The sequence below is a fragment of the Vidua chalybeata genome, chromosome 5, assembly GCF_026979565.1.
Source record: "Vidua chalybeata isolate OUT-0048 chromosome 5, bVidCha1 merged haplotype, whole genome shotgun sequence".
NCBI lineage: Eukaryota > Metazoa > Chordata > Aves > Passeriformes > Viduidae > Vidua > Vidua chalybeata.
In genome coordinates this window covers 34,086,472-34,111,885 of record NC_071534.1, presented here as the reverse complement: position 1 = coordinate 34,111,885, position 25,414 = coordinate 34,086,472, and the positions used below count along the sequence as shown (strand labels likewise).

At 37.6% G+C, this 25,414-nt stretch overlaps 1 protein-coding gene across 4 annotated transcripts in view; it reads right to left on the bottom strand.

Annotated features, from left to right (window-relative positions):
* The window catches only part of PAWR (pro-apoptotic WT1 regulator), a 70,682-nt gene that overhangs the window by 18,466 nt on the left and 26,802 nt on the right, over positions 1–25,414 (bottom strand). For all 4 annotated transcript variants that reach the window (XM_053943957.1, XM_053943955.1, XM_053943958.1 and 1 more), the window contains exon 3: positions 17,597–17,725. In XM_053943957.1, coding sequence (XP_053799932.1) covers positions 17,597–17,725 — 129 coding nt within the window. The remainder of the gene's footprint in view (positions 1–17,596; positions 17,726–25,414) is intronic.

Below are 25,414 nucleotides of genomic sequence, written 5' to 3'. Positions count from 1 at the left end.
AAGGTTTCTGAGGACTAAAATGATCCTTTCTTCAAGAAGGATCATCCAGGGAACTACAGGACAGTCCTTAGCTCAGTCCCTGAGTAGGAAACAGAATAAATCCTCAAGAACAGAAAGGTGAAATCGGCATGGATATATGAAGGGAACACCATGCCTGACCTGACAGCCTTCTATGATGAGAGGACTTGATGAATGAAGACAAAGCAGATGATGCTTACCTAGATGTTAGCAAAGTTTTCAACACCTTCCCACACAGCATATGTATATGGAAATAGAGGCCAGATAAGCAGACCATGCAGTGACTATTGAGTCCAAAGGGTTATGAGCAGCAGTATAAAGTTCAGCTGGACGCCAGCCACCTTTGCAGGGATTGATACAGGGGCCAGTACTGTTTAATGACTTCATTAGTGACCTGAATTATGAGACAAAGTACAGCCTCAGCAAGTTGGCACACTACAAACAACTTGGATGAGAGGTTAACAATACATCAGGTGGCTGTGTTGCCATCTAGAGGGACACAGACAGGCTGTAAATTTGGCTTACAGAGACGCCATGAAGTCCGAAAAGAAAATGAAAATGCCAAGTCCTGCACCTGAGTCTGGGGATGAATAATCCCAAGGAGAAGCACATGCTGTGGAAAGCTGCTGTGCAGAAAAGAACCTGGGTGTCCTGGTGGACATCAAGTCGAACGTAAGCCAACTCTGCTCCCTTACAGCAAAGGTCCATGGCATCCCCAGGATGCACTGCCAGCAGGTTAAAGGACAGCATCCTGAGGAGAGCTACAAAGACAGTGAAGGGGCTAGAGGAGAACTCACACAAGGAGTTGCGGAAGTCACTTGACTTGTTCAGCCTGGACAAGACTGAGGGGAAACCTCATTGCAGTTACAACTTCCTCATGAAGGGACAAGGACAGTCAGGCACCGATCTCTACTCTTTGGTGACCAGTGACAGGACCCAAGGGAATGCCTGAAGTTGTGTCAGTGGAGGCTTAGTTTGGATATTAGGAAAAAGTTCTTCACATCTCAGGGTGGTTGGGAACACCTGACAGACCTCAAGAAGCATTTGGATAATACTCTCAGGCACATGGTGTGACTCCTGGGGTGTCCCCTCCAACTAAGCATATTCTCTAATTCTCCTCTGCTCAGCCTTGGTGAGACCACAGCTGGCATGCTGGGTCCAGCTCTGTACTTCTCAGTATGAGAATAAGATACTGGAGAGACTACAGCCAAGCTGGACATACGATTAAAGGTCTGGGGCATCTGACACATAAGAAGTTGAAAGTGCTGGGAGCGTTCAGCCAGGAGAATAGGATGCTCAGGACGTATCTTGCCAATGTGTACAAATTCCTGATGGGGTAAAGATGATGGAGACATATTTCTATCCATCATGATAATAAAAACCCCATTGGCTACAGTCCTGAGCAATTTGTTACACATATCCTGCTTTGTCTGCAAGACTTGGACTGGAGACTTCCCAAGATCTCTTCAAGCCTTAAAGATTTTTAGCTTTAAGACAGTCAGCAGTAACTGATGAAGTGATTTGACTCTGAGGTACGTGAAGAGATTCAAATTGTTTCATCTAATACATTAGGATACATGTTCCCTGTATCTGAGAGTTGAAAAGCCACATCAGTAACATCAGACACAGCTCGTGGTGGTGATGGTCTCAGACACATCCCAGCTGCCCCATTAGCTCTGGGCAAGCAGTTCAATTGCCTTTTTAGGCTTGGATGGAGAGTTACATTGGGTCTAAATTTTGCTTAAATGCCTGCAGATACAATAAAGTAGGAACTCTGGGCTCTAATCTTCCTCAGTTCTTATTTTTTTAACAGCTTCTTTTTTTCAGGAAAATGCTTCCTTGCGAACATAAGCCTCTGTTTGCAGTGAAAGGCAGAATTCATGAGAAAGGGAAAAATTGCACCTGGCACTGCAGTCTGGTGTAGTGCACATACCTTTGTGCAAAGAAATCTTAAGGTAAGAGATGCTTTTGTACTCTAGACACTAAAAGGATGCAATGAATGCACTGTATACCCTCATATTTTCTAAAACATTTTCATATACTAAATGCAAACATAAACCATAAAGCAATTACACAGACTCGTACATTTAACTCAACAGGACACTTTTAAAAAAGTTTGGCACTACTGTTCAGAAAAGCCAGCTCTTCAGAAAAAGCTGGGAAAGCAAAAAATGCTCAGAGAAGAAGTGCATAGCAAATGCTCCCATTTGCTACAAATGACAGCTGTTAAAACAAACAAATGAAAAAACCTTGACTCAATTAAAAAGTCCTTTGTAGCAGATGTTTCTACAGTAAGTATTATTGGTTTTTATTTCTGTAGTTAAAACTAACTGTGAACAAAAAGTTTAAAATGCACATCTGATGCAAAAAAAAATCCTCTGAACACAGAATTAATGTTGCAGATTTGGTAAATTATGATTTTTATTACTTTGAAATCTCTAATGTAAATGCAAACCAATCATTCTTTAAAGTGATGATGAAAGCACTAGGAAAATGTATTATTTACCTCTGTTCTCTTCTTATGAAATTTATTTCGTATGTGTTTAAAAGTCTCTGGCAACATGAATATAAGTAGTCACGCTGTAAATAGCATTATGTGCCTATAAATAAAAAAATAATCTAAGATTTCAAACTATTCAGAAGATCCTAAAATGAGGCAAGCATCTATAATTTAAGATCTTGTCTCCTCCACTTTTGGAGAACTGAAGGTTGGCAGAAGATGAAGAAAAGGAAGGAGAAAAGAAGAGACATGCCCCTTCTGACAGAGGGTTAACCTAAAAGCAGATGAGTATTCTTCTACATAAATGCTTATTTACAAATCTGGCTTATATTCCTTAATATTTTTAAATTTGATTTTTAACCCATATTTAAAGTATCTAATCATTACTATGAAAGTGAATGATTTGTCATGAGCAACAAAGACACCCATTCATTTGAATGTCTCCCTCTAAAAAATGAATTGTTTTTATAGTCTGTGGAAATCTTGAATGGAAAAACAGTAAGTAAAGAAGTAAACCATAACAATGCTAATGGTTTCTTTCATACTGGTGAAAAAATACTGCTGCCAAAAGACATCTACCAACATCAGCTCTTTCTCCAAGGCTGAAATCAAACACTCACTTCAATGCAGTATTCCAAACACAGCCTTAAAATTACTTTTACTTTTTGCACATGGTATCAGGCAGCTTGCATTACCTTTTAACAGTATATACTTCACTACCAAATTATTAGTGAACACTCTGCAGACTGACATACATCAACATTGCTCCACAAAATTGGTCATGTTCCCCTTTTGTTTTGTCTACAAAAGTGATTGTGTGGATGGTATTAATGCAGGACAGGGTGTGATCTACGTGAAAAAAGCAAGGAAAAAGAAAACATTTCTCTCATGCCACATGAGCTCTTTCATCTGATTCACTAACACACAGACATGCACCTGCTGCATGAGAGAATATATAAGGACAGAATAGGCAGCTGAGACCATTTCAATTGATGAAACCATTTACTGCCAATTAAATCTCTGTCAAACTAGGATGCAAGGAACTTGGCTAACTCTCCTGTTTGCTCCTGGCTCATCCTGGCCAACAAAGAGATTACATAAACAAGCTGGTCATCGGCCTTTAAATAAATAGAATTGTCTGTGTTTACAAGAGTCTGACAAAGTTTTCCAGATGTTAAACCAACCCTACTATTACAAATTTGCTAGTTAAAATGCCCTAACAAACATTGTTTTTAAATAAGTACAGACTCTGGAATCAGCTGGACTATGTAAAAGGTTCACTGGAATCCTTTGAAACACCACTCAAAAGTTTTGCAAACAATTAAAGCAAATCCCGTGGATAAAATCAGGCTGTTAGGGCTCACTATATATACTTATGTATATATACTTGTATATATACATGTATATACACTTACATGAAGAATATGCACACAATTTTGAAATAGAACAATACACTAGTGCAAATTATTACTATATAATGATATTCCTGCATCGTGCAAGGTTACATTTTGACTGAAATTAGGCTATCAAAGCAATTTTCTTTTCATAAGTAATTCAAATATGGGCTTCCTTCTTGTACATTCTTCAAGATGTGAGCAAATACAACTTCCCTACATGGAAGAAGGAGGTCTACTGCTGGGGTTTCTTGCCTATTTACATATCCAGGTAGATTCTATCTCCATCCAAAAAATCAAGTTAACTCCTGTACTCACGTCTTGATTAACTACAGCTACTTCTCACATTCAGTACAACTCTGCATTGAGATTTGTTTGGAAATGGCAGTTATGTATCTTCTGCAATACAGACAATGTTTCTTTCAGCTCTTAAGTGGGATAGCATCTAAATGCTAAACAACTGAAAGGCAATCTGGCCCTAATACAAACCAGGAATAACTGCAGATGTGAAAAACAGCAAAAAGACAGATGAAATACCTTTCTTCTCCTCCCATCAAAATTTCCCAAAAGCAACTTTCCCTCAGAAGTCAAGCGATACCTTCCCATTTACATTCCATCCCTGAATCACAGAATGAAAAAATATGCTGAGTTGCAAAGGACTCATCAGAATCACCAAGTCCAACTCCTGTCCTAAACAGAATACCCCAAGAATCACACTGTGTGACTGAGAGTGCTGTCTAAACACTTCTTGAACTCTGTCAGGCTTGGTGTTGTGATCACTGCCCTGGGGAGCCTGTTCCAGTCCCCAACCACCCTCTAGGTGAAGAGTTTTTTCCTGATATCCAACCTAAACCTTTCCTGACTCAGCTTTATGTCATTTCCTCCGGTCCTGTCACTGCTCACAAGAGTGAAGAGATCAGTACCTGCTCCTCCTCCTCCCCTTGTGAGGATGAAGACCACAATGAGGTCTCCCTTCAGTCTCCCCTTCTCCAGGCTGAACAGATCAACTGACCTCAGCTGCTCCTCATATGGCCCCCACTCCATACCTTCGTCATCCTTGTGGCTCTCTTCTCAATGCTCTCTAATAGCTTTTTTTAATGTCTTTTACACATTGTGTCACCCAAAACTGCACACAGGACCCAAGGTGAGGCCGCCCCAGTGCAGAGCAGAGCAGGACAATCCCCTCCCTTGCTCAGCTGGCAATGCTGTGCCTGATGCTCCCAGGGCAGGGTTGGCCCTTCTGGCCATCAGGGCACTGCTGGCTCATGTTCAACTTGCCATCGACCAGGACCTCCAGGTCTCTTTCCTGCTCCCCAGTCTATGCTCACAACCAGAACTGCACCATTCCAGGTGAAGGATTTGGCACCTACCCTTGTTAGATTTCATACAGTTGGTGATTTCCCAATTCTCTAATTTGTCATGGTCTATCTACAGGGCTCTCTGCCCATGAGGGGAGTTCACAGTTCCTCTCAATTGTGTCACCCCTTTGAAAACATCTAGAGATGTTTTTCACAGAAATGCAACACAACTTTGTGAACCTTATTTTTTACAGCCTCATCTACTATCTTTAACTAATATGTAATAATAGATCTTCAAACAAGAACTAACAGATGTACTAAAATGCCTGGGTTCAAGTGATAGATATTACTCCTACAAAGCCAAGGCAGCTATGACTTATCTGCCTGTTTACACAGAGCCAGGGGGCTATGGAGAAACACTGGAAGAACACCTAGGGAATCAATCAGAGTTCTAACAGAAAGGTAAGTATCCTCAATTCGTACCTATGAAGAAATCTATTAAGGACATAAGGTGAGAGAAAATAATTAAAGAATTACCTGCATGTAACACAAGTAACTCCCAGGTAAGTCAAGCATCTTCCAGAAGAAAACAGCTCCCAGTAATAAGGTGTCCTGGCTTGTAAGATAAGCATATATTCTATTTGCCATCTGTCGGAGGTAGGGTAGGTGTCTTCTGTTGGGCAGTTTTCTTATCTCCTCTAAGGACAATGTCTCCCTCCGGGGAGACATCTTCTGTTAATGGGCCATTGAATGGCTCACTGCATGACTGATAAAGTTACATCATTCCATTGTGAGATGCTCCACCCAGAGGGAGGAGCCAAGCATCCCTCCCTGCATAAAATCAGCATTTTTTGGGACATCAACACAACCTCTTCACTGGATTCCCAGAGGAAGACCAGGCCCATCTACTCTATCATCAGACCTTCAGAAAAAACTACACCCTTCTATGGGATCATTGCTTCAGCAGCATTTCATCTGCCACTCCAGAAGGAGCAGCCACCATTTGACTGGACTATCACCAACACCCTGACTCCTCAGGGTGTCAGGTTTCTGACTCTATCAGTAGTTTTGTTTGTACTAATTACATTTTCTTTTTTTTCTTTTTTTTTTTTTTTTAGTTTTTTTCCTAGTAAAGAACTGTTATTCCCATTCCCATATCTTTGCCTGAGAGCCTTTTTATTTTGAAATTGTGGTAATTTGGAGGGAGGGGGTTTACTTTTTCCATTTCACGGGAGGCCCTTGCCTTCCTTCACAGACTCCTGTCTTTTCAAACCAAGACATAAGGAAACCAGAAACACACATTTAAACAAATTAACAGAGCTTTTTTTTAAAAATCATTATTCTCTATTTCTATATTCAAGCAATACTCACCACTGAAGAGTCAGAAAAAGAGTTCAGGACAAACACTCAGAAGAAAAGCGGTGAAGGAGCTGATTAGATCAGGCTGAAAAAACCTGACTAGATCTCAGGTGACTCACAGAAAAAGCAGAGCAGGAAAAATGACCAGAAAGATAATGTGGTATCCCTAAGAAATAAGAATCTGTAGGCTCCCCTCAGACAAAAGTATTTGAAATCACACAAGGGCTGAACTACAACTCAAAGCAGTGTTTTCAGAGCAAGAAACATAGGTCTGTGTCGCATACCCCGGTGTGTTGATTAAAGGTATGCACTTGTTTCTGAGCTAGCAAAGGCTAGTAATGTCCTTGTAGCACTACACAGGCAGCCAAAACTGGTGTTGTGATGTTCATACTATTTTAAGAGGACTGTTTCCTGGTACATGATTCCTCAAACAGTCCTCAGGTATGGCATAAAAGAGCATTAGGTAGCATGAACCAAAACCTTGCCAGAAAATGTTGCTAATAATTAAGCCACAGGCTCTATCAGCAGTTCAGCAGTTGAGCTCACACCCAGGTCTTGTACTTTTTAGCAGTATAAACATAGTCAGACTGTCTCCACCAAACAATTATGAATTAGATTCCTCCTCCCTCCTGAGCCATCACGTTAATTACACTAGACTGCAAGGATGTACATACACTATCCTGCCCCAGCCATCCTCCCACCACCATGGAACTGGAATATGCACCTTCCAAATACACCAGCACATCTGAGTAACTACTGCTATGCTATTCTCTAACTATTAATAACATGAATGTATGATACATGCTACAAAATGTCTGACAACTATTGCTATGTGTATTTGTGCAGAGTATACATTTCAGCCCATCTTTCAGCAATACTGAGCGAGCCATCTCCCCTCTCCACCTTGCAGCAGGGATCCTCTTGGTCCATGGTCCATGCTAGTTCTTGCAGAAAAGAACCTCCTCCCTCTCTCTACACAGCCAGCAGGTACTCATAACTGTTACCTAGGCTTCAGATTTGCTCCTGGCATGAAAGCAGTATTAATAAAAATTCTCTCTCTAGAGTAGAAGCACAGGAAAGTGCAGGAATCAGGAGTATTTCCATACCTTACAAAAGCTTTTAATATCAGTCAGGCTGTGTAATCTATTTGTACAAGACCCTCTTTTTCAATAAATTTGTATGTGCTCAATGACTCTTCTTGCCAAAGAAACCTCAGCTACAGTTTATCATTATACTTTCAGGATCACTTGTTTCCTGACAAAAAAAAAAAAAAAAAAAGACTGAGAGAGGATACCCACTAACGCAGCTGACTTAAAAAGCCAGTCCAAAACAGAAAACATGTGAGGAAAAAATATAAATTCCTTTACATGAGGCCCCTTTAGCCTCCTCAAAACATTCGCTGGGATTTTGAGAAACTGCTTCCTATTCCTTGCATCTGCATTAAAAAAGTTCCAAAAAAGGCTCCAGACCAGTGTAACAGCAGCTATTGCTGGTGCAATTCTGGAGCACAGCTACATGAACTCCATAGTGAAAGAAACAAACAGGGCAACAACAAACCAAGTATCTTTTCATACAGGCTGAGTACATAGCAGCAACATCTGAAGACAAGAAAAAATTAGAATAAAAGTAAACAAAGCCCCCAAAAATGAAATCTTAGTGGAAGGACCACAACCAAACTTAAGCAAAACTAGAAGGAAGAAATCATAACTTACAGACTTTGCGTCACATATGCTCTTCATAAGGATCTAGAAAGTACCTGAAGAACAGGCTGTGCTGAAAACCCTGTAGATTCCTAGGCACAACTGTGACTCTAAAGTAAGAGCAGGAAGCCTTCACAATGCCTTGCCTTCACAGACACAGGCTTAATTCAGCTCTAGTTTTCATACAGGTCCTGCAACAAACAGTTGTGCACACACACACACAGGCCCACAAAATCAAATAGTCAATTTTAAGAAACTTCATGGGTACATTAAATTATATTTACTGGGAGTGAAATCCATTCATCAGACAAAATTTTAAGCTTAAACCACTTATCCACTAAATTAAACTTTACTGAGCACAGATGTTAAAAATGTTCATAATTCTGTATTTCTAAGAAAAGCAAAGTTTGCCATCAAAGGTAGTCAAATTTACGCTGACAGTGATCAAGCACTAAACATAAATAATGCCTTCCACAAAAAACTGAAACATCTCTCTTCTTGGTGAGTTGTCAGGAAGACAAATCTTGGTAGTCATTATCAGTATTTCCCTTCAAGAGCAGAAGACAAGCAACTCAAAGTAGGGATGCCCAAGCTGCATCCTCAAGGCTACATGTTGCTTAGCCAAGCAACTTCATCTGGCTCATAGGCAAATTAAAGCCACCCTATTTCCCTTTGGTCTCACATCAGTAACTGCTAGCTCTCAGCTCCCTGATTTCTTAGAGGCAAAAAGGACCACAATTTCCTTGAAAGCACTTTGCAAAAGCAGCAGTATTGGATAGTGCACATGCAGTACAGCTGAATCAGATTTGCGTGTGCAGATCCTTTGGCACAGCAAAACCCACTGAACATGCATGGATCAAATAGCACTCTACCAACAGACACATATCATACACTAAATTTGCTCACATGGCAGGAGAGAAGGAAGATTTTGGCAGAGAAAACCTATGTTGCTACAACATCATCTTTTGACATAGCCATTTCGATGAGAAATTCAGACTCCACTGTTTTAAAATTTGCTGTTCTACTAAAAACACAAATCACACAATGTAACTAAAAACTAGTAATCTCATTTTTATCAAAACAAATCCTTGAGTGTAGTTAAAGCCTCCAGTTATACCAGACAAAAACACCACGCAACATTATTGCTCAAACTCAGAAGTTACCTTGAAGATTAATTAAAAACTTACTATATAGAGTGGGTTTTTTTTCCAACCTGCAATAATACATACAGAGAAAAGCAATTAAAGCAAATCAAGACTGCAAAGCCAACCAAATCAGAACAGATCAGAACGTCCTAGACCTATGCAACTTTCATTCAAATTCATGACACTGCCCTTCCTAACATCATGGTGTATTTTTCCACAACATCTCTTAAGTGGAACACAAAGAACAGTTCTCAGTGAGTAATGTTCAATATTTTGCGTTTGCTAGCTCTTCAAAAAGTGGACATATGCCTTAATTACTTAGTTATTAACATACTCAAACTGCTCTGAATATAGGCCCATTTTGCTAGAAATTACCTGAGTGATTGCTTGATCATGTGTGACCATGAAAACATGAAATTCCTGTGTTCCTATTTTCCTTACACAGATCACAAAAATCATCTGTGTCTCCCAAGCCATGGGAGCCATGGCAGATGGCCATGGCAGATGGTAACTGAAGTACCTGGTCCACATCATGACCTGCACGGGGCAGCAAATTCCCTCCAACTAATGTCACTTTAAAAGCACTGCACACACACAAAACTGACTTAAGGTGCAAATGTATTTTAAAAATTAGTGATCTTTTAATACTTAACACTGAATTTGAATAATTTTTAACTAATTTTTATGCACTTTTAGACATATAGTCAGATTTCCTCGTGAGTTTTCTACTGCAGTCACTAATGTTGCTTAAGTGCTTTGTGGATATTAATGACTGCTTTCATATCATCTCTGTGAAGTGCATCACACTCCACCTGCAAACATGAATTCTATCTGGTAGTTAACTCTCAAATATTAGAGTCAGATAACCTGATTTGGCAGAATTACTTATTACTTCCAAACTCAAACATACATCACCATAATTAACATATTTCTGTACTTTAATCACATTTACTTCCTTACTTTTAAAAACAATACCAATATTATAATCATGTTATTATGCAAAATAATTACTGGCCTAACATCTAAGAAATGTAGTGCTGAAAAAAACCCATGTTTAATACATTTAGGCATGCCTACTGTAGCACAACCACATTTGCTCTATGGATGGAAATTAACATCAAACAACATCACAGCAAAATACTCACAAAAGATGAATTATACTCTTGAATGCATACACACAGTTCTTCTTTGCAAGAATGACATGAAACCTAGATGTCAGATACCTTTGAAAAGCCATGGTCATGTATGAATAGGCATGAATATTATTACCATATACTTTGATTAATAAGAGTAATTGTAAAATGATGTTGTATTTCATTACACTGCAAAATGAAATGCCAGAAAAGGCAAAATAGGCAAGATGTGCAACTTGAGTTGACTGGCTTATTTAACAGCATATTCTCAGCACAAGATTCAAGTACAGAACTCTAGAGAAGCTTGTGTCAAGCAGGTTTTCAGCTGTCCTTCTGAAAGGAGATTCATATAACAAATTCAGATCCCTGCACTTCTCACAGTCTGCCACAAAGCTAAGAAGGAATTTTATTCCTTATTTTTATTTATTGCTTTCAGCAAAGCATTTATAAGGTGCCTGTATTAAACATTTAAACATTAAACACTGATATATATCCTTGCTTCCAAAAATTTAAATGTGTTAGGCCACATTTAAAGAAAAGAATCGTATTTAAGCAAACAGAACTATACTTCTGTAGAAATATCTTTGGACCGTGTTCCTTTTAGAAAGTGCCTGCAATGTTTTGGTGAAATGTTAAACTTTTTTAGAATAAAAGGTTAAGAAAAGATCAGATGTGGTTTTCCTTCAATTTTCAAAGGCTTTTGAATGACTTACAACCACATGCACAAGGCATAACTAAAGGGTCATGTTAATAAATCAAGTTTAAATTACTTCACCAGCCACCTTAACCTATTCATACTGAAGTCAGTGCAATGAACCCAACCTACTGTGACACCATTTCATAGTTGTACCATTAATGCTAATTATGTAGACATTTCGTCCTATCCTCACCTCCTATCAACAAGGATTCTTTCAAAGACGCTGGGTAATTTCTACACTAAATTGAATGATTATCCAAGCATCTATCACAAGCTAACCTCTTGCAGAGAACAAAAACCTGTATTGCTGCTACAGAGAGGAATGAGAGCAACACAAGACATGGCACTGCTACTGTGTATGTAAGTCAGTGCTCTGAGCTGAAAACTAGAGCAGCTTTGCCTTCCGTTGTCTTGGATTAACAGCTCCACAGGAATTCAGCACTAGGATCAAGCCTTAGTCTGTCGCTAATGCACATAATTTGTAGTTGTAGAATATAATACAATTTACAGTCTAACCAAGTTAAGTGCTACAAATGAAGTGATATTTTTTTGTCTAGCAAATCCATTCTGTGTTTGTGACTGCAATTCAGTGTGGATGTTTAACTGTCTAAAACATATCTCACAAAGCTGTATCTTGTATAAAATAATTTTGTAAGATTCAGTATCTTATTTTCTTGAATTTCTTGTTCACGTACATGCTAAGACCAATATAGGGAGAGCAAGAAACGTGCATTACAATTGCATACACAAAGTAAATTAATGGTTGGAACAAAATTACTACTATTTCCAACTGAAGTGCAAGGGCCTTGAATGAGGCCCTGGGCTTTGCAGCAATATAGAATATGCAATTAGGAACAGCAAAACAATTGTCATGGCTTAAAAAAGAGTGAATCATATCATACTGGGGGTTCCAGGCCTCATAATGCTTGAGAGGCAAAATTCCCCTACCAGCTTTATATCAGCACTACAAATACGAAGACAGGTTTCTAGCAGATAACTGCATAGAGTCTTTGACAATCAGACAGATGCAAAAGATATTGGTAATGGCAATAGTTATGATCTTCAATTTCTTAATATGGAATTAAGAAATACACTAGACAAATTTTGTGTGATAATAATGAAGATCAGCATTCCCTTTCTACAGGAAGATGCTCCAAATCATTCTAGTATTTATAAATAATTACCTTTCAGTTGAAGGATTCAGAGTATTAGTTTCACAAAGGTTGAAGTTCAGTATCTAAGTGATTCAGAATTTCCTCTTTCCATGCCCAGAGGCACAAAAAAACAGTATCTCTCACTATAATTGATTCCTATTTCCATGTTATGTTAGTAGTAAAAATCATCCTGACATGTTTCAGTCAAGTTTTCCAGGGAGAGGAAAGGATTCAGCTCATCCAGCAAGACCCTTTTTGTCCTCAGTGAGGACAAACACACATCTAGAACTCAATAACCCCCACCCTCATGCCAGTGACAAAAGTAATTTTGAAGTTCTCAAACACCTTTTTGTCTCTTGATGCTTTTGACAATATGTATATACTCAAATCCCGTATCTTAAATGTCAATTATTCACAGCTGTTAATTTTTTTGCAGTGTACTCGTTCACTGCACAGCACAACTAGCATTCACAGACACTACAACATTTGAAATAAAATGCAAGCAGAAAGGAACCAAAGATACCATAAAACAAAGGATTTCAAACCCTTTCTAAGGTATTGAGAATGATACTTCTGTATTATTATAGCATAACTACCTAAAAACAACTAGTTGTAATTGGAAGGTTTTAATGGATGGAGAACCTATACATGTGTCTCTCATTGCAAGGCTTTATATTAGCTTTGAATTAATCTTCCCAGCTTTCCCCATTGGTGCTCCGATTTTTCAAGAACACTTTAAGGTGACATACACATCACAACATACTACCATGCTCAAATATCACTTTTGTAATGACAGACAGGTTATGTTAACCCTACTGCCACAGTGTTACATGGAGAAGGGCACATATTTGGGACATATTTTAGGAGGCCAAATGCACAAACAACTAAATTCCAAGAGGCACGTGACCATGGTATCGGCAAACCCGAATGCTTTGATACAAAGGCCTTGCATATGGTGTTTTTTGGCAGGGTTTTTTTTTGAGTATCAGCTAATAGTAACATCTTTTCCACATTCTGGAACTCAGAAAGTTTTCTAAAAGACCTAAAAATAAATCTTCATTAAACAAATAGTTTTTTTCCATCCAAATCTTGTAGTTTTTTTGATGCAGGCTTTCTGTATAGCACATAAATACTAACACCATTTTCAATTAAGACATACTCGCTACTTTGAACATATCATTTCTATCCACCTACAAGAAAGACACTGCTATCAAATAGTTTTGCACTATTTTCAATTTTGCCATCTCTGCTAAACAAGAGCTAGATTTCTATAATTACCAGACACCAAAGAGTTCTAGTTGAAGTAGAAACTTCAGTAACTTTTAAAGTAGTAGTTTTAACTATGCTTATCCTTAGCATTACATATTTTTTATCTCATTTGTAAGAGTTCTAGGCTCAGTGATGTATGACTTATCACCCTCAGTGTGCATCTCCATACACATCACTGGAGTAGCCCACAGTACCGTAATTCACAAGATCAGAACAACTGAATAGGATTTTAGTCCTATTAAGAACAGGAGGAAAGTCGAGCAAGAAAGTCAGAGTCAGATATAACACTTGTGTCTGGGAGCAGATTTAATGTTGATTCACCTGATGAGATGTAACTATCCACACTATCTTTTGCTAAATTTAAATAACAAATACTTTGATTGCAACAGTTTTTCAGTGCTTGTAACATTGCCAGACCTACCATCTTCTATATTGCCAATATAAAATAATTCAGAAGATTATTTCAGTCAAATAGCTCTGCTCCAAGGAAAATACTCAAATCTGCTGTATTTTTAGATCTATTCTTAAATAAACCTGGTATGCCTGTGTTTTGGATCAAGAACTTTAAATTCATACAGTTTTCAAAAAAATTTACATATTGCCTAAGAAAATGAGAACCACAACCTCTGACAATATTGAAAGGGAACTGAAAAATCAGATTAAGGACTGGAAAGAAAACCTTATTCAGCAACGTATTTCCTCATCAAATATGAAGTCAATGCCATTTTATTCACCATATTCGCAATAATTATGTATTTACAAATTTCCTTAAATGATAATAAGAATGGACAAATGAGGGGAAATAGCTGTAATGTATATATCTATACAATATATATGTATATATATACATATATATAATGTAAATACAGAAATGTATTTATTATGTATATATATACAACATATACGTGTATATATATACGTATATATACTGTAAATACAGAAATGTATTTATTCTGCTTAGTACATGGAAGTAAAATATATATTGGTCAATGGCAACTTAAAATTAGTTCTTACATCTACAACACGAGCTCTACTTTTAAAAAGAGTCTTGGACAGAGTAGAATCAAAAGGAAATTAAGTCATCAAAGCTGAAATAACACTGCTGTCAAATTCTGTTCAAAATGGGCAAGTTCTAAGTCTTCTAATAAAAATCGAATTGACAGAGCCAGTAGTAAACTGATTAAGCTTTAGTAGCTACAACTTTCTAAGTTTCCATCTGTTCTGTACATGTGCCACCCTGGGCTTTTGCCAGACCAGAGACCTGGGACTCCCTTCTGTATTGTTGGTGACATGACACTCCTGCTGTGCTCTGTCAAGAAAGAAGTAGTGCTCACATTAATACAGACAGCTTGGTAAATAAGAACTGAGAGTGCTGGTCAAGAAGAATAGAAAATATGGATTAAAAAAGAGGGCATGGGAATATAGCCAAAGCATTACATTATACCACTAGGAGAAACTAAAAATTAAGACTTTTGGAATATCTGCTGAAGAAGTGAAAAGAGAGCGAACACTGTAAGGAACAGTCTTACAAACAACTTGGAAAAAAGCATAAAAAATTTCAGCATGATGGCTCCTGATGAATCTGCAAAGACAACAAATCCAGTTATAGGATTTGTTATATTTGAGGCATACTCAGAGGAGACACTTGCTTTGAAGAAATAATTTTGTTGCTGTTCACCATGGAAAAGAATAGTAAGAGTGTCATATCAGAGCACTCCCTCTGGAGAACAGTCTATTTACAACAGAAGCACTGTTAGAATGTGGAAAAAAAAAAAAAAAATTAAATGTATCAGGTCTACCAGAACAAGGCATCTATTTACTCCTTGAGCTTTGAAGAAACTATTGATGTTACTGAAAAATGTAATAGCTGAACTACTTAAGATTAAATGTAACTTCTCATTTAAAACCGCCCTAGTACCACACAGGGTAACAAACATCATCCTTAATAAGATTCTTAAACAAACACAGAACTACAGAGGACTAAATTTGATATTTATACAGGATAAAGTGTTGCTAATAGGTCTAGAACAATTAAGGAATAAGTAAGTAAATATGATAGCACGTGGAAGAGTCACTAGGGCATTTGTAGAATAGCTGCAATTCGCAAATCTAATACAGCTTTTTTAAGTTATAAAAACATATCCAGGACAGAAATTTGATTGACAGCATACTCCATTTCAAAGGCATTCCCCAAAGCCTACTCAAGAAAGTAATCTCCTTTTAGAATGAAAGAAAATATCCTGTGAATAAATCACTGGTGAAAAAGCAGGAAATAATGGTGGACCCAATGGTCAGCTTTCACAGTGGACAGAACAACCAGAATAGTGTCACAGGAATCTGTGCAGGGACCTGTGCTTTTCAATGTGTTTGGGGAGGAGATGTCCACAGATGCTATTCAGAACAGAAAAGACACAGATCAACTGTTAAAATATGCAGGACTCCTTTATTGGGAGTGACTGAGAGGTGGAACAGAAGATTAAATTTAGGGTACATAAGTGAAACAAAAGGTGAACATGTTTCTAAATTTACACAGGCATTGACCTCTGAGCTTGTTAGTCTAACTCACCGATAACTCAAAAAATGTTAAGTTAGATTAGTCATACACAATATAAACAGTAAATTCAATGCTCAGGAGACAAACAGGTATCAGGAATTACTAGGAAAGAAAAAGAACAAAACAAACCCCAGCACCACTCTATGACTGCATGTTGTACTGAATGTTTTATTGGTTCTGGTTTTGGGTACCAAACAAAACAGAGTCAAACTGGAAAGTAGAGAATATTATTGAATAATTCCTGTATGAGGAACAACCAAGTAAAATAGAATTCTTCAGCCTAGGGAATATGCAGCTGAAAGGAGCCATCCTCTCTCTGCAGCACTCAGTCACATAAAGAGGAAGCAGTTGTTCCCCATGTCTTCCACTGGGACACCTTGGTGAAATCACATGGAAACATGGAAAATGACAGATTCAACTTTAACAAAAGGGGACTGATCTTGACATTCCAGGTAATTAAGCTGTAGATGTCCCTGCCCCAGGCTCTTAACGTTAAAGGCATCCATGAGCAGATGAAAGACTGGGCAAAATTTTAGAAGTGCATCCAGATCCACCAATCCAGTCATGCCATCTCTAATTATGGATGGTTATAAAACTACCCATGAGCACCACGTGCTTGGTTTGTTTGCATGTTGCCTCTGTTGCATGTGCTGTTGCCTCTGTTGGAGTCAACAGGCAGAGCTGGATGTACAGTTTGTACAGAAGGGTTTGTACACACTGTTAGGTAACAGAAGAAGAAATAAGACTGGTTAAAGAGACTTAGAGCACTCAGGAAAAGAGACAGAACATTTGGCACAGGTGGTATAGCATGAAGGAGGGGTGTACTGGGCATAACTGGCAATGTTTCGATGTCAGGGGGAGGAGACTGCAGCAATAAGTGTGGTCAGGGGATTGGCAAGCAATAAAAAGGGAGAAAAGGTTTCACAGAGGCAAGGGCTGTTTACCCTAGGAGTTTGTGTATTGGTTTCAATCCCTGAATGAGTAATTAGAAGTCAATTAACAAAATAAATTAGGAAAATGTTTCCTGATTTAGAAGTCTACCTCCAATAAATTGAATATTCTAAACCTGTCAGTATTTTTCACTTGAATCTCCCAGTTTCTCTTCCCCTCACTAAATAGTAAGTTCCAGGATGAACATCAAAACTATTACCTTCAAGACCTCTAGAGAAATAGAAGATTTTGTTGTCAGAATCTTTGTCTCAGCAGTGTTAAGTCTGTGGAATAGAACCTCATACTCTGTTTTCAGCAATGTGTCAACTCCTGAACTTTAGGGTTTTTTTCACGTAGGGTATAATCTACTGTTAAGATATACAAAGAAGTAGTACAAGTTTTAAATCTGAGTAAAATGCCAAAATGAACAAAGTTAAGATCTCACCTGGAGTAAATATGAGCAAGAGATATCTGCGCTGGAACTCTCATTTTGTATTGTATTCTGCTGAGTAATAGCATCCTCTTTTTTTCGTTCCTTCTGCCCTGCTTCATCATCTTCATACTCATCAAGGCTCTAAAACAAAAAATATTTGGTTATCAGTTATAGTCTTTGTATGTTGCTTCACATGCTTCCCATATTTCACAAAATTAATCAGTGAATATCTTCAAATATTAATTTCATATTTCAGCAAAGTGTTTAAATGCTCTTCTTTCCAACTAACAGCTTTTTCTTCATCACAAAAGTAAGAAATAATCAAAACAAGTTCCAGTTTGACAAAGGTTTAGACAACACTGTGCAAGTTCAGTGTTACTCCTGCTGTGAGCAGGAGCTTGGATTATACCTGAAGTTCCTTTCATTTGAATGATTCTACAACCCTGTTTGCCATATGCAATTGTATTACTTTTACACGTAAGAGATTTCCAATAAATCCAGAAAAGAAAAAAAAAAAGTTAATTGTACTCTTCACTCAACAGCTGATCTTTTTTGACATAGTGGCACCTGCTGAGGTTGAAGTGTCAGTCTCATTTTAATTTAGGCCCTCTTGGTTTTTATTTTTTCTTTGAAAATTTACCACTGAAAATCCATAATTTTAAAATTACTTGAACAGTCATTAATTATTCACAGTTTACACTTATATGTAACATTTTGACTCTTCAAAACAAATGTTTCATACCAGATTTGCTGAAACACTTGCTTTGAGAGGATTACATTTCTATACCACTGACTGCTGTCAGGACAGACACAGTAAAAGTAAGTAGGCAAGTAAATAAAAAAATAAACAATCAGTATTACTGCCTCTGTTCTAGCTCAAAGGCACATTAAGGCCAGGGTAGAAATGCAAGGTCTCAACCAGCTTTGGGCTAAGTCAGCTATGTTAGAAGACCAACTTAGAGCAAACAAAGCTAAAAAAAATTCCAACCATGACATCATGTTGGAGTGCTGTTTGCCAGCACTCTACATTAGAACAAGAGATGTGTGAAACTTTGTTACGGAAACACAGGGAAATAACCTGTTTAAGACATCAGAAAAAGCTTCTAGATTAATGTACAGTACCTTGAGAAACAGAGAACAGGACTAGCAGAGAAAAAATATGAATGTCAAATTATTTCAGTTGAAATTTCTAATGCAGAAAAAACAAAGTCAGTATTCTGAGGCTCAGATACTGACAATCTCTGCCATCACTTTGCACAAGGGACACAAAACTAGTCAAAAGTATATTATGAGAATGCTGGAATACAGTATCTTTAAAAATGAAACCAGTGTTATTTGCTAGCTGAAAATAGCACTAGTATATCAAAAACTAAGTCCAGCTCCTCCAAAACAAACACTATGGTGATACATGTGCTAGAAAAAACTGCCAACCAGAAAGGGATATGTTTCCACAAGTGAACCTATTTGAATAAAAGCCATTTAAACTCTCCACAGCAGGGCTCATGACAGCAACACTAAAGCAATTTCACTGGTTTACTTCTAACCAACCTTTCAATGTAACTCATGCAGACCTGCTCCTATCACTAAGAAAGGCATACTTAGAAGGTTACTATGGCTAAATCATTACACATTCAAAAACACTTTCAGTGAGTCTTTCCTAATAAAATAATTACAAATATTTAATGTAATTCTTTAGGGTCCACTTATAAGGAAGCATTTAACAAACACTGCTATGGTATATTCTAGGAAATGATCTTTAAATCAACATCCTCTACCTTTTATAAACTGTAAAACTTTAAAATTTTGGTAACAAACTTAGGTCCTAATTTATCCCATTATCATATTAATCCATTATGAAGTGACACAAAAAGAAAGAATAAGGCCCTACTGCAACAAGAAATGGAGTCATCTTTGCCTCTTACAAAGCCAGGCTTGCTCAGAAAGAACTATGAGGCACACAGAAGTTATCATGTAAATTTTAGCCAGTGTCATGTAGATGAAGAATGATACTGTGTTAGAAAAACAGAAACATTTTCAGATTGGCCTTCCAGTCTCCAAGTTGTCATGACAGAGAATGGAAACTGTCGTAACCCAAGGTGTCCCTCAGACACTCTTGGATGTTCCGGGTCTATGTTAGTAGCATCTGAGACCCTGGCAAGCAGCTGGAAACTCTTGTGGTTTTGAATTTGATCTATGGAACAATTTACTACTTTGCAGGAAGAATAAGAAATCACAAAAGTTTAAATATTATAATAGAAGTAGTCACAAAGTGAAAGGAAGGATTTTTGAGTGCTGCACAGGGGGGTTTTAGGCCTTGTACAGAGGGGTCTGAGTTTTGTACATGGGGGTCAAAAGTTCTAAGATGGAGGGATTTAGGCGTGCCCTGTCCTCCTTCTTTCTCCTTCCTATCCTCCATGTTCTTGGTGATGTTGGCACTGACAGACTGGTTTAGAGTAGAAAGTCACTGTTCAATATAGGTGATAGGCATTGGAGAAAAACTATAAACATTTAATACGCAATGTGTGATATAAAAGATGGCACCAGCCCTTGGGCGGGATAGACGGAGAGAGACGCAGAGGGAGAAGGAGTCAGAGAGAATGTCAGGGAGTGTGTGTGCCTTGAGATAACATGCAATAAACTACATTGAGACCGGACGACTGAAGACTACTGAGTCTTTCTTTGAAAGCCTGAGTTGGAGGAGAGACTTTACCACCTCCCGGGGTCACCCCAATCTGGGGGTGAGTTTCAGCAGGAAACAACTGCATTTTCAAGGGAAAACATTCTTTAAGGAGAAAAATGAAGCTCAAATATCAATATTGTAGGAAAAAGGTCTTAGTAGTGACTAAGTACGTAAGTGTACCTTTCTCCACAAATTCTCTCCTTCCAATACATGCATCTCATAAGATTTCCAAAGACAATGGATGCTCCATAGAAATATTTTTCTCTGAATACAATTACATCTGTCATGAAGAATGTTCTTCTCTCTTTTAATATAAGATCACCTGCCACTATCTATTCTTTCAGCAATTTTGAACAGGAACAAAATCTAGTATGAAAGTTCTAGCCACATAATTTTAAACAAAAGTCTGCAAATCAGTACCATTGAAAGGTATTCAACCACACCAAATAATCCATACTTCCAAGGTTAAAGGCCTCCTTCCCAAGCATGGAACAGTTGGTTAAACAGTTTATGTAAATCTAATTCAGAGCATATAACTTCTGTTTTAAAGGCTATGGGAGCTTGCTCCCCACTCCAGTTCCCTTCACTGCAGCAGGTGTCCCACCAGCTGAGGCCAGCACAAGTTTGAGTGGTTAGAACCACTGAGGCACCAGGTTTTTTATTACTTGTAAGAGATGAAGTGGAAGAGTCATGGGCACAGGTTGAGTCACCATCCATGGCTGGCATGGCACATTTGGCCAGGGCTGCCAATGCCTTCCTGCCCTAAAGCAGATTCGTAATCACTGTCAGAGGCTGTGGTTTCCCAAACACAAAGGTTACATTCCCCTTCCAAAAATGCAGACACACCAATTCACACAATGTTTACAAAATGCAGGCTGAGCACAAACCAACAAACTAACAAGTACATAATTTAAACCTTTTACTGCCTTTTAGTAGGTTATTAAGTTTTGCTTCAATAACCATTTGCCTTAAAAAGGAAATCCACTTGTTTTGACTCATGATGAAATAAGCTTTCTTATTGAAAATATCCTGCTTATGCACTTCAGTTATTGATTGCTGGCATTATTGCCATTTATGTTCTTAGTTAATTTTTAGAGCAATAAAAATCAATAAAACCACATTTCAGTTTGCAGATGAGGGTTGATACGTTATTATTGAAAAAATTAAAAATGTTTTAAGTGTTGTTAGACACTTTAAAAACTGGGTTTTCTCAAACTGCCCTGCAGCTGAAACTGCCTCAGCTCACAAGACATTTCAATTAGCTGGATTAATGTGTTGTTCATGTTGCAGGATCTCTCAAATACTGCACTTCGCTGTAAAACCTAGTTCCACATCATTGAAAAAGATGTAAGTACAGCAATTACTTTCTCTCAGCACAGCAGAGAAATGGACTTGTAACCACTGAGGTGTAATTCTGACCCATTATATAATTCTCTCTGTCCATTCCCTTTCCTCTGCTTTTTTATTTTGCCACTAGGCACATACCATTTCAGATTCTTATTTTCCATTAAAATCATCCGAGTTTTGTATAGCAGATATTCAATGTGACATTCCCACATCTGATCTTAATATAAGGAATCCACAGAAATTTTTTAGGTTTTCTAGGATTTCAGAAGATGTTTGAAGCTGTAGTATAAACATTTTTTTGTAAACCTTTAGTATGGAAAATACAAGCAGAGTAAGATGCTTTCAAAAGAATCTGCCACAAAGATATCTCCACATTCCAGCACACCACCACCTCCAGTTTAAGGAGATACTGTACGAAGAACATTTCTAATGATTCACTGGTTTGCCTCCTATAAATATTTGTGCATTGCTAAGAACAAGCAAAAGTTGGAGAACGGCTCTCTTTTCCTTGGAGAGAAGCAATATTCCTATCCTGTGCAGATCAGTTTATGAGTATGCACAAGCTGCTCTCTCCATAAGAAATCACGCTGAGTCAAAATGTCCCCATTCCCTTCCTGCACCAACCTGCTTCTGCTTTAGAGCACATAACTGAGGGCTTCCCAGCTCATTTCATGAAAGGTCAGCCAGGTTCATTTCAGCAGTTTTAATAAGCTCAGTTGATTCTGCCTGGACCAGATACAAGCCCATTCAAACTATTTATTTCGCAGAACTCCAGGAAGGGTTGTGCTACATCAGCTTTTTGAAAATGATGAGCCCTTGAGATAATACCATATTTAACCAGTTCAGCAAGATGTGCAGGCACATATGTACTCTCAGTAAAACCTCGTGTTCAGCTTCATATTGGGCAATAAACAGAAACTCAAGAAATACAAGACAAGATATAAATTGCTTTTAACTCCGAAAAAACTTATCCAGGCAATTAACTACTGCAACATACATTTCGGTATTCAACATTTTCTTTCCCTTGGCTGACTAAGGAAAAACTTGGAAAAATGACTGCAAATAAAAACCAACTATCTTACATATCTTACACATGATTTCTCTATAATCACTTTTCTTACTGCAACACTGAGAACCAAATGCTTCCTTGCTTTACCATGCACAACTTTATCAGCTAAATACCATCTTCCAATCTCTTTGCATAGTATCAAATGCTTCTGTCAGTGCCTCCCATCAAAACCAAGCAAAAATCCCAAACCTCTATGATTTAAGATTACGTAACTTTTCCCCTCTGAAACACTAATTTTAATCATATTTGTAACACACTTTCATTACACTTTCCAGACAGCACCCAAAATATTTAAGTAAAACACATTTAGAATAATAAAATCTTTTTCTCATAATGACAGTATAATTGGAAAAATTGCATCTTTTTCACTCTGCAAGCCTTTCATCACATTTCACTTGCTGAAGTGCTTTCCTTTACCAGTTGAAAACCATTCCTATAGAGGTGAAAACAGATAATGTTATTCCTAGGAACCGTCTAAAACCTACAAGCAGTTTTATCAATTACCCAGCTAAAGATTTTATTTTTTTAAGAGTTCAATTCTCATATTAAGAGAGTCCAGAAGAGGATACTGAACTCCAACACCTTATCTGCATGACTTTTGTGCGCTTCTAAAAGTCTACATCCGTAACTGGAGCAGTCCAGTATCAACCATTAGTATAATCACAAGCATGGATTTTTAACATAGAAGAGTAGTAAAGGCAAGAATCTTTGGTATCTAAGAATAAAAGAGACCCTACACAAGAATGGGTCAGTGCCCAGCAGGTGGGCCAGAGCACAGCTGACTGCAGCCATAGGATTTGCTCATCCTTGACCATGCTGCCAACAAAGCAATCCTAAAAGATGAGCATCACATCAGTGAAATGCACATCTTGCTCTACAAAATTCACAGCATTCCTGATTATAAGTCACATTTACTTTTTTTTGAACTCTATCCTTTTCTCACCCATAAGAAGAATTTCTAAGTACCTGCTTTGTACATTCAATTATATTCCAGAGCAAATACAATTTAAAGTCTCAAAATCCTCTTAGAAATGTTTCGGTTAAAAAACCCAGCATATTTGTCTGTATTAAGAGCAAAATAACAAAGTATTTTGAATTCTTTTAAAGCTTTATGTAAAACATCAACGGCATCAACACCAGAATGTCAATTATCCCTCATTATAATAACAAAAAGCAGCAATGTTTACAGTTTGTTATTCATCAAAATACACTGTTTGGTCACCAGTATTTTCAAACATACCACAAGAATGAGTTCAAAAGTCAAATGTTTAACTTAAACTAATCGCCAAAAAATCCTTTATCACAAGGCTTGTCAAGAATGATTGGTGGTTATGCTTAATTTAACTACTTAGTACATGATAAGAAAGTCACAGAGTAAAATTCCAGGGATACAAGAAAACTTGTCTTGCAAAAGACAAGCTATTTAGCACTATTAAAAACTTTCTAGAAAAGAGAGAGACATAATAAAAATTATGGATTGGTAAACATCAGAATTAAGCACTAAACTATTTAACGCTGAACTCATGGTTAGCATTTTAGAGCCCTTCTGATTGATCAACACCTAAGAACAGAAGTAGCAAGCAGCAACAATGACTGAGGATCCTTATGCAATGACATCCAGCTGCTTACACCTGTTCCATGGGGAAATTATTACATGAAGAGAATTATGACTCATCCAGAAGAAATCCCAAACCCATGCTCTTAAAAAGAAAATGTGAATCAACATCAAACAAAGAATGTAAGAAAAAAGCAGCCAAAGCCTCCTAATGCTGTTGGTATGATCTGACTTTCAGAAGTATAGGGTCCTTATGTAGCACATCTCTGTGTGCCAAGAGTGAAAATAAACATCCCGCTCCTCATTCAGATTTTGCACACTGCTCATTACTTCTATTTTGATAGTAACATGTCTTTTCCCTCCTCTACTGATGGTGGATATCTGGTTAATAAAAACTACATTGTCTACACAGAAATCACTAATAGTGTTGAACATATGAATCTAAAAGTTACAGAAATGGTCCTAAAAATCACATACACAGAGAAGAGGAGTCAGTCACCAAACTAGTCTCATTAACCTCTTCATTAACATTCTGAAATGATGCATCCTTTCTGAAACAAAGATGGCAAACCAGAGGTTGAGCAGAAGAAATTCTGTAAAACAAAGTTTGCCTGGTTCAGCCAGGAGGTAAAAAATAGAGATCTGTTAAAAATATTTGCACTGTTTGCAAAGAAATATATATCAGTTTGCATCATGCCACAGATGTTAGGAAACAACAATCACAGACTGCAAGAGCAGAAAAGAGAACTCTTCCTGGATGTATAGAAAACAAGTGATCATTTACATGCTTGGCTACACTACTTTTTCTATTAAATTTGATCCTGTATAAGGTAAGATTTTAGGAGATGTTGGTATTAGAGGGCATGTAGACAATGGCTGAACAAAAGCCACTCAAGCAACAGATAATGGAGTAAAAATGTCTGTAACCACCATCACTTTGACTTTCATTGCCATGTATCTCTGACAAAACTTAGCAAACAGAAACAATGCTCCAAATGAGAGACAGATTTATTGTCACATAGCAAAAGACCATACAGATTGAGCACCCTTCTCTTTAAAGCCACAGAAACAGGGAGAGAAAAAAACCTTGGAGAAGATTAGCATGCTACTTTAAAAATATAATTATTCCTTTTAATGTGACCATATAGCACAGAAGAATATTCTCTCCCCCAGTACATC